Source organism: Hypomesus transpacificus, chromosome 11 (genome assembly GCF_021917145.1).
Source record: "Hypomesus transpacificus isolate Combined female chromosome 11, fHypTra1, whole genome shotgun sequence".
NCBI lineage: Eukaryota > Metazoa > Chordata > Actinopteri > Osmeriformes > Osmeridae > Hypomesus > Hypomesus transpacificus.
The window spans coordinates 10,129,577-10,143,821 of record NC_061070.1 but is presented as its reverse complement, the minus strand read 5'-3'; the positions used below and the strand labels follow the sequence as shown (position 1 = coordinate 10,143,821).

Genomic DNA, 14,245 nt, shown 5'->3' with positions numbered 1-14,245 from the left:
CAGAAAGAAGAGCAGAGGAGAAAGGACACAGCCCTGAGGAGATGGTTGGGAGATGAAGGCATTGGGGGGGGAACTAACAATCCGGAAGGCAGAGGAAGGTCGGGCTGGACTTTGTAGGTGGTTGATGAACTGATTGTTAACAGGTGCGCTGATGAGTGACTAGTGTCAGGTGCAGGGAGAGAACAGGAGGGTGTCGCCACAAACTGAGGAAAGTGAGGGTGACAAACAGAAAAACAAAACACAATCACACCTACAACGGGTCGCTGTGTGGGCTTGACACTATTGTCTTTCAAAACGATAGTAGAACTCGTTCAGGTTGTTGGCCAGACGAGAGTCGTTAGTGGAGTGGGGGGCTCTGGGCTTGAAGTTGTAAATCTGCCTGAGCCCTCTCCAGACAGAAGCAGAGTTGTTAGCAGAGAACTGCCGCTTCAATAGAGTCCAAGCATGCCCGTAGGTCCTCCATAGCCTCACTGGTCCACTGTTTCGATGTCCTCACAGCAGGCTTACAGCGCTTTAGCTTCTGCCTGTATGCAAGAATCAGGTGGACCATGAGTAACCTAGTGCTGCTAGGGGGACTGCATGGTATGCTTTACTGATTGTAGAGTAGCAGTGATCCAAAGTGTTCCCATCTCTGGTAGGGCATTTATTTTCCCTGACCATAGCAGAGCGGAACCTCATTTGGTACCAAATGAACCAAGTAGAATAAGTACATAATTGGTCAATATGACTCACCAGACCTCATGGCCCTGACGTGACAAGTGATGAGCACAGGCGTGTTTTCACCCTCTTTGTTACAGTTAGTATCAACAAGTTGGAGGCTTGGTCATGAAAACAGGTCAGGGCTGTTTACGGCAGGCAGCACAGACATTCTTCTGTCAGTTGGATTTGAGCGCAACACTGATGGAACCATCTGAGGCAGCTGTCACAGCCAACCTGCGATTTTGAATAAACATTAAGATGAATTTCATTATAAATGTGTCTAGTAGTGACAAAGTATTGTATTTAATACCAGTTTACAAGCTTTTACCCAGTTAGTGTTGCCATCCAGATTGTCCACATCCCCGCATAGTTGGGGTGTGTCAGAGCTTATAGTCCCAAGATATGGGGGGGGGGGGGGATTTCAGCAGGTATGATGTTCAGGTGTTGCCAAAATCCTACTCCCCCAGTAAATAAAAAATAAATACTGAATTACTGCATCATTAAATAGTTGATTCAAGTAGCAGTTATTAGGATTAAATTAAATTGGTGAGGTAGCATGTAAGATAAAGAGACTCATACACAGTAGCCTACTGCAATGCATACATGGTGAAAATAATGGGGCATTTAGTTGTATTAAACATAGATGAACACAGCTCTATTTGAACATTTCAGGGATATAGGAGGTGGAAGAAAATACATTTCCTATGTGCTTATGCTGATCAAAATAGGCATTTCCTTATCACCTTGTATGACCCCATAAATCCACACAAATTTATATCTTGCGAACTCGCCGAAACAGCTGCATCGCAGCTTCTCTTGTGACATGCTGTAAAGACAACTAAACCCCCTAACAACCTGGTAACGAGGCAAGTAACTGCAGCCTGAGTGACAGGGTCATGGAGAAGCATGGACATTTACATTACATTTACATTTAGTCATTTAGCAGACGCTCTTATCCAGAGCGACTTACAGTAGGTACAGGGACAGTCCCCCCCGAGGCAAGTAGGGTGAAGTGCCTTGCCCAAGGACACAACATCATTTGGCACAGCGGGGAATCGATCCGGAACCTTCTGATTACCAGCCCAACTCCCCCACCGCTAAGCCATCTGACTCCCATTCATGGACGCAGAGAGTGGGATGGGGAAGAACCACTTGTGGATTATTTGTTGTCACAGCCATCCCACAGTTTGGATTATGTAGCAAAGGAAAGGATCCAGCCTGCTGGACGACCAACTCCGGCCTAATCTTATATATTTATATCCTTTGTTTTGTAATAGGCCTATGATATATGATACAATATTTTATTTTTATTACCTTACCTTAGTTTGTATAGTAAATTTACATTAGGTAATGCTAGTTGGATTATTGCTACATTTGAACATAAGAACATAGTATTTGTTGAAGTTAAGAAAGAGATAAATTAACAACTAGTATAAAATAACACGCCCCTTTCAAAAAAATCGAGACCACACCTTCAGCCAGTAAACAAGATATACAGGGCAGGTCTATGCACGAGCTGATAGATCTGCAAGAACTTGGAAACCGAAAAGGAGGAATCATGCAAAAAGTAGGTTATTCTTCAGACAGACAGTCAGGCAGTTGTTTTAGTAATACAAGGTAACCAAAAATGAACAGGTAGCCTATATGTTCTAGAGCTATTTCTTGTGTAGCTTAATTGAGAAATACAAATAATTATTTGTTTCGAGAATGTAATAATAAAGGCAACATAAGAACGAATTGCAGGTGCTCATTGTAAGGTTGTTTCTAAGGGCATTATAGGTATCTTAATTGACAATATTAAGAATTATTTGTTTGACTTTTTCTGCTGACAATTCTGAGATACTACAAATAATACTTGGATATTACTAGTATATACATTGTTATTAAGAATAAAAGAGCAATCGGTGGAGATTAAATTCTGTTCTTGCGGAAGTATTTGTGTGAGAGGCTTGGTGAGCGTTTTGGCTTTGTTGATGAGTTTGCCTGTGGTTGCATTTGAACTCTTATCTAGCAAACTTATTTCTTTTTTTTAATTTATACTCTTATCTTTAAAACGTACTTATTTTAGGAAAAATCTTAAAACTAAAAAGTAGGATAAGGCTTACATAGAAATAAAAATCCAACACTTGCAAATTATGATGATTGACAAAGTATGATACACACTATTGACATTGATAGACTTTCCTTCATCCCTCATTTGTTTATATTACTGGGTATATATTTAAGGGTATTTTGGAATATTCTGTAACCTTTTTTTGGCCTCAACAGAACAAGAGTCCTACAGGGTCCTACTCAAATCTGAAGGTTACTCTTCTTGGAGCAAAGACCAGCTATTCCCGTGATTATTGTAAGTGTCCTCTAAACATTCACAAATGTTTAAGCAAACTAAATAAAGGAATATTATTATCGTCAAACTACATTTAACTTGGGGGAATTCTAAACAGAATGGATGGTTATGGGCATGAAGGCATGTTGGCACAGAATTTACTGTTGACTCTTTAGGATTGTTGCTGTAGTATTAATTGAAATACTGCTGAGTTTATGCTCAGGGTTCTCAATTATATTTTTGTGAATGTATATTAAATAGATGAATAGGTAACACTTTAGATGAGCTCTAACCAATTTGTTACTTGTTAGTTAACGGTTTGTTCACCATTAATTATTTGTTGTTCATACAAAATGTATCATTAGTAAAGCATTAGTAAAGCTAAACCCTAACCAAAACTTAAACCCTAAACCTAAACCCTAGCCCTAAACCCGAACCCTAACTGTGTGAACAAATGCTTTACTAATGATACATTTTGTATAAACAATAAATAACTAATGGGTGAACAAACCGTTAATTAATAGGTAACAAATTGGTTAATAAATTATGAATTTGGTGAGCTCATCTAAAGTGTTACCGATAAATATTATGCTTTTTGTAAGTGAAAAAATCAATTGACATCCGTGTTCTTTGCTGGTACAATCTCTCCATATATCAATACATAATGGCTTCTCTTGTGTTTTTGTATAGGGTCAAAGTCCGACTGCTATGTCACTTTACATCTGCCCACGGCCTCTTCGAATATTCACCGTACCAAGACTGTAGACAATAGTAGCACCCCGGAGTGGAATGAAACTTTCGACTTTAGGGTCCAGACTTGTGTAAAGGTAAGTCATGTTATCATTTTTGGTCAAGCAGCAGTCAGAGCATGATTCTATGATCATACAACATCGGATCAGACACAGTGAACAAAAGAAAGATCAGTAACGTTTTCTTACCATAACTGATCATTCAAACTCATATGGTACATGATATTTAACACCATGTGAAGGCCAGTTGGTATCAAAAACCTGTTACAAGTTATTCTGTGATGTGATGTTATGCCTGGAAAAGGAGGCCACTGAGTATATTTACTCAAGCACATGTGACACATTTAATGTAAATTGCTGGAGCTGCTCCTCCTGCGACCCGACTCCGGATAAGCGGTTGACGATGGATGGATGTAAATTGCTTGACTATAAGTTGGTCTAGTTAGGCTAGTTTCTATAAATGAGATCATATTATTATTTGTAAATTAATAACAAATATGGAAAGAATAACATATAAAACATTTTTTTTTCAGAACATCCTGGAGATTAGACTGTATGATGAGGACATGATGGTCGTAGATGGTGATGACTTGTGTTTAGTTGTGTTATTTGACATCAACAACCTCGTACCAGGAGTGAAGGAAATTAAAGTCTTCAACAGAGACTCACAGGTGAATAATAGGCCTTTCTGAAACTTTCAGGAATATTTTAGACCTTGGAAGTATTTGGTAGCATATAACTTCATTTTATGCAATTAAAAAGTTTGTATTCTCACATACTGTATTTCACTCAAATAAACTTTATTAAAAAGATGAAATCAATATTTGGATGTACTGTATTCTTAGTCTGGGTTGGATTTACATTTTACATTTAGTAATTTAGCAGACGCTCACCAGAGCGACTTACAGTAAGTACAGGGACATTCCCCCCGAGGCAAGTAGGGTGAAGTGCCTTGCCCAAGGACACAACGTCATTTGGCACGGCGGGGAATCGATCCAACAACCTTCTGATTACTAGCCCGACTCCCTCACCGCTCAGCCATCTGACTCCCGCATGCTCTATTTCTTTCAGACGAATGATGAACTGTGGATGGAATTTCAGCTGCTTCAGTGGTATGTGGCATACTGACTAAATGATGCAATATGTCAAAATTCATGCAAAAATCCATTACAAGATATTTCTTCTTTTTTGTGTGCAGTGGTGATCCTCCTTGTAAATATATTTCAAACGGAGTCCTATTGGTAAGTATTGTGGCATGCCAATGACCTGGGGTGCGTTTCCCGATAACGATGGATCGTAGCTGTTACGAGGGTTCTCTACGATGAAATAACGATCCATCGTTATTTCTTACGTGCGTTTCCCGAACATGCTCGTAAGGAGAACCATCGTACGTATCTCTTAAGTTGCACTTAACAAGACGCTGTCCATTGTACTGAAATGTGATTCTTCTGACGCAACTTGAAGACTTTAAAATTAAAACGTTAACCAAAATATTTGACGAATTACGGTACACAAAAAAATATTTTCTGTAGCTACAGAAAACTTTACATTTATTACAGGCTACTTATTTGAGTACTTTTCAATGTGATGCTACATGAAGGTAAAGACAATAAGGTGAACGTGCAAACTATGCTGCATCTGAGTTTACACCGGTGTTAGGACCTTGCCATCAGCGACACAGGATGCAAAATACCAATAGGAGGTCTTGGAAATTAAGTGGGCTCGTCTCCAAATTGAGGTGAGGAAGCTTTTGTATGAAGAGATGAAGTTCACAAGGCCCTCCATTTCTGTGCCTATTCTTTTGCCCAATCAACAAGGTAGTGTCACATTTAGGTTACCTTATAGCCTAAAGCATACAATGTTTATTTAAATTAAGTAAAGGCTGAATTGTGTATTGTATCATATATTCAGTGTTGCCTGTCCAATCCTTACATGTTTACCTTATAGATCCATGTGAGGAGCAGGAGCAGGGAGAACAAACTCCCATAAAACAACTATTTCTCAAATTACTTGTGCCTTGGTTTTTAACTCTTCTTGGTACTCCACTTTCCATAGGCATATATATATGAGTCCTATATTTACTACTTGATTGAACTACAAGGTTAAAACCCATGCATATGAATGGTATCACACATGGCATGTCCCAGCTAGCATCCTAAACAATTCAATGTACAAATACAAGCATCTCAATCCAACATATTTACTGTCTTATATTCTAGTGCTGACTATATCTACAATCTTGCATAGGCCAACAGCTTCCCAAGACCATGTTTGCAATCTCATAATTATCACATATTGGCCACAAATGACATTGTGACAAATGAGAAACACATAAGTAATGAATACCCCATGTCTTCAACATGGAATCATTGTTTCTGACATGAATAATCAACTCTACTTTAATTGATGGTTGATCAATTATACTCATTATGAGTGTAAGATATGTCAGATGATATCATGATATCATGATGCTCCTGAACCACATAGAAGCAGACCTGCAGAGGCTAACAAGGAGGTCCTTTGCACTGACCCCTGTAACCCAAATACTGGCAGTGTTAAGGTTCTATGCCATTGGCAGTTTTCTGGAGGTTATTGGAGATGGACATGGGCTCGCCAAGGCCTCAGTGTCAAGATCTGTGCAGGCTGTCACAACTGCATTACTTTGCCACATCTCAGACCACATCCAATTCCCCATATCAGAGGGGACAAGTCTGCAGTGCAGGACTTAGGCTATCTTCAATGGCTTTTATAATTTTCGTACGAGTTTTCACTCCCTCCCAGCCCCTTCACCTTGTGTGACTTCCTAGTCAACCCTGTGGAGTCTTTCCATTTCCTGGGCGCCACCATCTCCTAACATCAGGCTCGGCTCTGCCACCAGCCTCTTCATCCACCGGGCTTGGCGTGCTACCAGCCCTACAATTCTAATAAACATCTTCAATGTTCAATTGTTGTTGTGTTATTGTACTCGTAAAAGCGTTACGTTAATGCATTTCTAGTTTCTATTGCACATTACAACAGCCATATTTCAATGTTATAGTATTTTGAATAAGACTGACATTTGTTTTTTAAATAGGCCTACCTTCATTGCATGCGCCAAACCCACTAAATCAAATTATTTTGTGTAACCTAAATTTACTTGAGGATAAACCGGATTCTGATATTTTTTCGGCAGTTAAACTTGTATGGTTCACTAAGAAATATCCCAGTTCCAGCGTAACTGGTGTAAAAAGAGGACCAAAAAAATCTTATTTTCCATCGGAATTAACTTTCAGCATGAGTTTAATGTAGTTTTCATGGTCGGCCTACGCGTGTCTCCACTGAGTCTCTGTGCTACGATGCACTTAGCGATCTACAACTGGTCTGGAGCTCTCGTTGATCTACGACGATTTTCAAGTGCCTCTTTAGCTACGATGGTTTCGGGAAACGGCCCGTACAACTAAGATCCATCGTACGATGGACTCTACGATCAACTTAGGCTTACGATGCTTTCGGGAAACGCACCCCTGATCAGTTTGTGACACTGTATTTCTGTATTCACTGTACGTATGTATGTTAACAGTACCACATTTATATTATGTTTTAACATTTTTATCACTGTAATCATTAGATTCTTGTTAGTTTTTTGTTTGTAACTTTTTTTGTAAGTTATTTTATCAGAAATTTGCTAAATGTTTTATCCTAGGCTGCCCCACTCACTGCTGTGGATGTTAGTTTGATCAACAAAAACTGTGAGTAGAGGGTCATAGTTGCAACATTTCTGTCAGTTAGTTAGTTGTTCATGGTTCTGTGACAGTCTTGTGTTTTTACAGTGAAACCAGACTTGGTTTTGAGTCTATCAGGAGCATATAATGAAGATCAAAATATGGCCAGTTCAGAACAAACTACAGAGCTTGCAAAAACCTTGCGGTTCTATGTGAACAGAGATCTGGAGACAGAACTCAAGATAGTGAGTTGACTTTTTCCATCTTTCATCTGGCTACTCATCAGCTACAACATGAACTACAATTAGTTGTACAGGAAATATTACATTCCTTGATTCAGTGTTCTATAGAATCTGCATTTAGTTTAAATATATGATGTTCATATGTGTTTTCTGTTGAACATCTGTTCTCCCAAAATCCCCAGAATCAGCTGGACAGCACGAATGGCAGTTCAGCAAATGCTGTTCAGCTTATGAAAATGCCAGTCAAAGACCAAGTTAAAGTGTCTATTCCCTTTGGAGAGGTACAGTAGGTACTTAATAAGCACTTGTTAAATTGTGTAGGGCCTATGTAGCAGGTTAAACTAACTCAAGTATATAATACGCCACCCGCGTCAAAAAACCCAGCTTTTCTTTGGCGTTGTTGGTAGTGGTCGCGCTTGGGATGCCAGAGGTGGCGGGTTCGATACCAGCAAGGGACGACCATTCTAAGCCCTCTCATGGAGCAAAACCACGACTATTACTTATAACTGGTGTCATCTATACACAACGCACGAGGAATACCCAACCGCTACAACTAGAAGGATCCAAACAAAAGCATGCGACATTCCAATTCATCTCATTGACATTGAATGTTGTCCAACACAGGAAAAGCTGGACTTACTTTTGAAAATGGAGGACCGGTAAATGTGCATTGCATGCATTTGTGTCAATGTTTTCCATTCTATATATGACAAATATGTATGCTTATGTGTACACACAATATGTTATTTACAGCCCAGAGACAGATTTTCAAGTTCGTTTGGATTACAACCTTTCACCCCAAGAGGAGAAGTTCCTGAAGCAGAGAAGAGTGGTGGTGGATCAGGCCTTAAAGAAAGTGTTGAAGCATAACTCTTCATGTACACTTAAAAAGGTACTCTGAAAATACATTTCCTGTGAGGTCACATTAACTTTCATTTGAAACTGTAACAATGACAACAATAATCAGTTACAAGTCTATCAGATGTTCTTTAAGTATATGTCTTACTACTGCGTCTCAGGCCCAACGATTGCCCAAGTGCTGCTCATTTATCTTCCTCCCTAGGTACCTGTAATAGCTGTTGTGGCCTCAGGGGGCGGGACTAGAGCTATGACTGGCATGTATGGGAGCCTGAGGGGCCTACAGAGAATTGGCCTTCTGGACACTGTGACTTATATTACTGGAGTGTCTGGTTCTACCTGGTGAGTATGGGGATTACCACTCTTTAAGTGGCTCCTTACAAACGTGTTCTAACAGGTCTATGTTATTGAAACACATGATCTTTAACAATGCAAAGTGACTTGAAAATCCAGTCATTCCGGATTTAAAAAAAGAAGAGGTCTCAAAACAATTAACCACAGAGCCACATCCCTGTTTCTGGGTCATTTTTACATTTCAAACTTGACAATCCCTGAAAGGCCTAGTGGCAAGTTAGTTAGGCTGGTGATGACACAGGCATAACCTTACATGTAATCCGTTCCGTTGGCTCTAACAGTTATAAATGCCATTCATCAAGATTATGCTAGAATGACTAGCAGATGACTTCACCACTTTCATTCTATGGAGGGTCATTTATATTTATCTGAAAGTAAAAGCGAAGTGACGTAAAACACTAAGTCAATTCTAAACTAGCTGTGTGTGCTAAATAGTTACCCCAAATGCTACATATTTTAGGTAAATCTAACATGAAAACTACCTAATAGTCAGTGGTGGGGTATTTGCAGTGTAAAGGTGTACGGGCTTTGCGCTTGTGATATGGCAGAAATATTAGCACTTTTGGGAATTTTGATCGGAAAAGTCTACCAAACCACAAAGCATAACTATGAACGCATCCATAAAATTCTTTTTTGACAGGGCCATGGCCAAATTAAACGAGCAAGATGATTGGTCCCATTGTGACATGGAAAAGGCAATTGCTGAACTGGAGAAGGAGATCACAAAGAGTGCTCTTAGTGCCTTCACCTTGGAGAAACTGCAGTACTACAACACTGAAACTGGGAAGAGAGAGCAGGATGGACACCCGGTGTCACTCATAGACATGTGGGGATTGGTCATTGAGCAGTTGACCCATGGGAAGGTATAGTACACTCATGATACTACACAACACCTCTCTGTTACAGTGCAAATCAGGGGTAAAAGTTATTTAATTGCTTGGACACAGAAATGTCATTGTCGTGCACCTATGCTGGACCCCACTATGTACAAAAGATTATTTTTCAAGTGTCCCTTGAATTTTTTTTCCAGCCTAAAGTACGTGTTAAATACTCCACTGTTTGTTAAAAGAAAAACAGCCATACTCTGTCTGAGCAGCAGAGGGCAGTCTCAAAGGGCCAAAACCCCCTCCCCATCTACACTGCTGTCAATATGAAGGAAGGAAGGAAAGGCACTACAGCTGAGAAAGGTCATTAAAGCTTCTATTCAGCTAAAGCAGCTTCTGGTTTTCTATTGTTAAAGGGTCTTTCTAAATCTTTAACCCTGTAAGACCTGGTTTAAAATTACAACATCACTTTTAGCTCTCCAAAAAACACATTTGCAAATGAAAAATGTTGTTGAAAGACTACATTCACATAGCCAATGGGTCCTATTGTCTTGCCTTGCAATTCCATTGGATAAATGTGGTCTTTCAAAAAAAAGAAATGAGCATTTAGAGAAAAGTGACGTCCAGGGGTCTTACAAGGTTAAAAGGTTTGACTTTATTTAGTGTATCTAAGAAATATAAATACAGCACGTCATATGTATATTAGATGTGATTTATGCTTCACATTTGTGTTTCATACCTTTCTATATCATTTCTTCCTTTCCTGTCAGAATGGTGTGAGTTCACGCCATATGAAGTGGGGATTCCAAAGTATGGGGCTTTTGTCCGTGCTGAAGATTTTGGCAGTGAATTCTACCTAGGTCACATGATCAAGAAGCTTCCAGAGACACGTCTCCCCTATCTGATAGGTGTGTTTTTGTACATCTATGCATATTTGCACGCGTGTATCAGAGTATTTATCATCTTCTCTGTCTGTCCGTTGACAGGACTATGGAGCAGTGTTTTTTCTCTGAGCCTGACTCAGCTGTGGACAGCTTTCACAGGAATGCCACCTTCCTGGAGCCCATGGCTGGGGGAGAATGTGAGCAACATAGGTAACGACCTATTTCTCTTCAACATAGTGGTTGAATAGAAGTTTGTGGGTAAAAATGCAGCATTATGACATGCTGTAGATAGACTGATAGACTAAAATAGCAATAATGCATTTACTGTAAGTCGCTCTGGATAAGAGCATCTGCTAAAATGATAAAATGTAATAATGCAACAGAAAACATTGTTTCATCCACATATTTTGCTTAGTTTAGAAGGAATTCCAAGGTGTGCATCTCCTTAGCTACACCACAGTCCTGATAGTGATGAGTGATTAGCCACAGTGTTTGCTTCAATTGCTTTTCATCTGCTCTCCATCAACTTCTCCCAAACTTCTCCCACATAGAAGCAGACAATGAGACAATAACCCTGGACACATATCTCTTCACGCCAGTCACCAGCACAGCCAGCATGATTTCCAGCTTTTTCAAGAGCCGACCAGTCATCACTGAGATATACAACTTTATGCGTGGATTCTTCATGCATTACAATTATAACAAAAACTCAAACTTTAAAGCCTGGAAAGGTGACTTGCTATAATCTTTCATAAACACTGTGAAAATGTATTTAAATACCTTAGTGTTTTGTTGTTTCTGATTCTGCAAAAAAAAAATGATTTTACGGTTGGCTAAAACAGAATCTGGGACATAAAATGACTCATATCACTGTACTTTCTGGCCTTCCATGTGTAGATAGCCACCCTGATGCCTTCCCAAACAACCTAACACCAGCTGACTCCAAACTGCACCTAGTTGATGCTGGCCATGCAATAAACATTGGTTGCCCTCCAGTGTTGCGTCCCCAGAGGGGTGTAGATGTCATCCTGTCTTTAAGCTACTCATGGGATCCGCAGGATGTTTTACAGGTAAATAGTAAGGGAGCAGCCATTTTAGAATTATGCCTAGGGTAATTAGCAGAATTGTATAATTTAGCTATTTGCATAGTCTAGGTAGGAGGTAGTATTTGACTGGCTATGAACCCCTATCTGAAAGTGCCTGAATGATCTGGTTGTCCACTGCTACTATAAATCGGTAGTCCATATTAAGATGATTTTGTTCTATCTAAGGTTATTAAACTGACACAGGATTACTGTGAAGACCACAAGATACCCTTCCCCCACATTGACTTCAGCAAGCTCCAGGCTGAGCCTGTGAGAGAGCTCTACGTCTTTGAAGACAAAGAGAACCCAAAGGCTCCCATCCTGCTGCACATGCCCCTTGTCAATGTTTCGTATCGAGAGTTCAAGGCTCCTGGTAAGTGCTCTCTGAGGATGCCAGGACTACATTCTGTGAAAGTTGTCATTCCCTTTGTTGTCTTAAAACAGTAAGACATCATTTGTATGTACTTTGTTGATACTTGACAGGTCAACCACGGAAAGGTGAGGAGGAGATGGAGGCGGGGAAAGTTGATGTTAGCTCTGACTCTTCTCCCTACAAGACCTCCAACCTGACCTACTCTGTGAAGGACTACAGGTCACTGGTGGATCTCACCACCTACAATGTTGTCAACAACAAGGATGCGATCGTGAAGGCTCTTCGCAGTTCCCAAGAGAGGGCAGGGCCTGTGAAGGAAGAAGCCGGTCAAGAAAAAAAAGAAACATTAATAAAAAATTGTATTATATAAGGATTTGGTTATTCCGCTAAGAATTAAATTCAACATAGTTTGTAAGGCTGGGTGTCACCGTGCCCCCCACCTTGGGTGTTGCTGGACGGAGTCTCTGCTTGATGGGTCTCACACCACATTGTGTAACTTACCGTCGCATTGGTAGTCATATGTTGATGAGAAAGGGTCAAGATGTGGTCTGATTGGTTGTTCCACAAATAATAGTTGGGTATAAAGAGAGTTGTGAAGCAACAAAGGGGAGTCTTGATCTCCTGAGAATTTCTCCTCAGCTCCTTCTCCTTGCTCACTTCTTGATTTATTTTTCTGATTTTACAATAATCGTGGTAGAGTAGGTAAGATTTAAAACCTTAATCTTTGTAACATGTTTGCCTTGTAATTGATTTCATTCACTTGCAATGTTATTAAATATTTCATTTTAAAGTTGACCATTCTTGCTCTGATTTACATGTAGTCATTTAACAGACACTCTTATCCACAGCATCTTACAGTACAAGTACATTCCCCCAAGGCAAGTAGGGTGAAATGCCTTGCCCAAGGACACAACATCATTTTGCACGGCAAACCGGCAACTTTCTGATTAATAGCCCATTTCCCTTACAACTCAGCCATCTGAACCCAACATCTGATTTAACCTATATCCTCAAATAACTGTAATTCCAGCATATTTGGTTAAGGTAAGTACACTGTTCAGTTGACCTCTCTTCCTTTATGGAATAGTTTTGGTTGTTTGCCAAATCTTTAACTCCTTCCGGTTGATCTTATTGAAGTAAGATAAGCCTAATAAACACCAAGACATTGATGTTTCAATACAATACTTTCCACACAGCAAATCTTAATCAGCATTTGAAAACCCAAGGCATGCTTAACAATAGAGATTTAAGCAGACCATCACTCATGAGAAGGTTTGTTTACTAATTTACTTTTACCACACAGTTCTTTTGATGGGACACTTGGCACCCATCCCAGATCAAATGAGAGTTAGAAATGTCACGCCCTGAGTGGTTCACCCTTCAGTCTGTCTTAAGACCTCTAAATTGCTCTAATGGTTTCGAGTTGGATACACATTACTATATGAATCATTCAAATCTAATTAGCCTAACTCCTCATGATGAAAGTAAAGTGAACTACTCTAATGTAGTGTTTACATAGAATTCCCCTAACCATGTGGGTTTGCAATGCTGGAGACACATTTGTTTAGTACATTTACTGTAAATCCTTATGGTTTAAGACCACATTGAATCTGATGTAGACTGTACACAGAACATAAAGTTGACTTACCACACCAGTGATGTTTTTTTTTCTCCCCTTGGTTCCATCCTTGGGCCCTGCCCCAACTCAACCATGACAACTAAGCTCAAGCATAAACACCTTAAAATAGGTTGACTTGCTGTAGATGTGCCTGGCTTTGAGAGCTTACCATACTACATCATGTAGCACCACATCTGAAATCAAACTAGAGTAATAAGATCACGTCTTGTTAAAAGGCTCATAAGAGTAATAGCTGTGGAAAGACAGAAATTATGTCATTCCAGAGTGAGTGGCCTGAATGTTGCCATAACTTGCTTGTTAAATCGCAGGGACACACAGGTCTTTGTATATGCAAGCTGTGATGTCAACTAAATGTTTATACCATTGACATGAACCAGACCTAACACCTGACAAGTAAGTGGTCTTCAGGATAGGAGTCCCACTTTCTTTTACTTGAGTTAAATATGTGCCGTCTTATTTAAAAGTATATTGTTCTACAGTGCTTGTACAGTTGCAATAATCATGGGGAATG

General features: G+C 39.8%; 1 protein-coding gene across 2 annotated transcripts; it reads left to right on the top strand.

Annotated features, from left to right (window-relative positions):
• Positions 1-2,199: 2,199 nt before the first annotated feature.
• On the top strand, positions 2,200-12,830 carry LOC124473524 (cytosolic phospholipase A2 zeta-like). 2 transcript variants are annotated; one of them, XM_047029043.1, is made up of 20 exons: positions 2,200-2,266; positions 2,968-3,046; positions 3,716-3,852; positions 4,308-4,445; positions 4,846-4,886; positions 4,973-5,015; positions 7,457-7,502; positions 7,584-7,720; positions 7,900-7,998; positions 8,342-8,376; positions 8,471-8,609; positions 8,781-8,917; positions 9,570-9,792; positions 9,999-10,116; positions 10,524-10,661; positions 10,740-10,847; positions 11,189-11,368; positions 11,535-11,707; positions 11,909-12,095; positions 12,206-12,830. In XM_047029043.1, the coding sequence occupies exons 1-20, from the start codon at positions 2,207-2,209 to the stop codon at positions 12,463-12,465; spliced, it is 2,478 nt and encodes an 825-aa protein (XP_046884999.1). In that variant the 5' UTR covers positions 2,200-2,206; the 3' UTR covers positions 12,466-12,830. The 2 variants fall into 2 exon arrangements, with proteins under 2 accessions (XP_046884999.1, XP_046885000.1); XM_047029044.1 differs by lacking the exon at positions 7,457-7,502 and having other exon boundaries at positions 7,568-7,720.
• Positions 12,831-14,245: the final 1,415 nt, after the last annotated feature.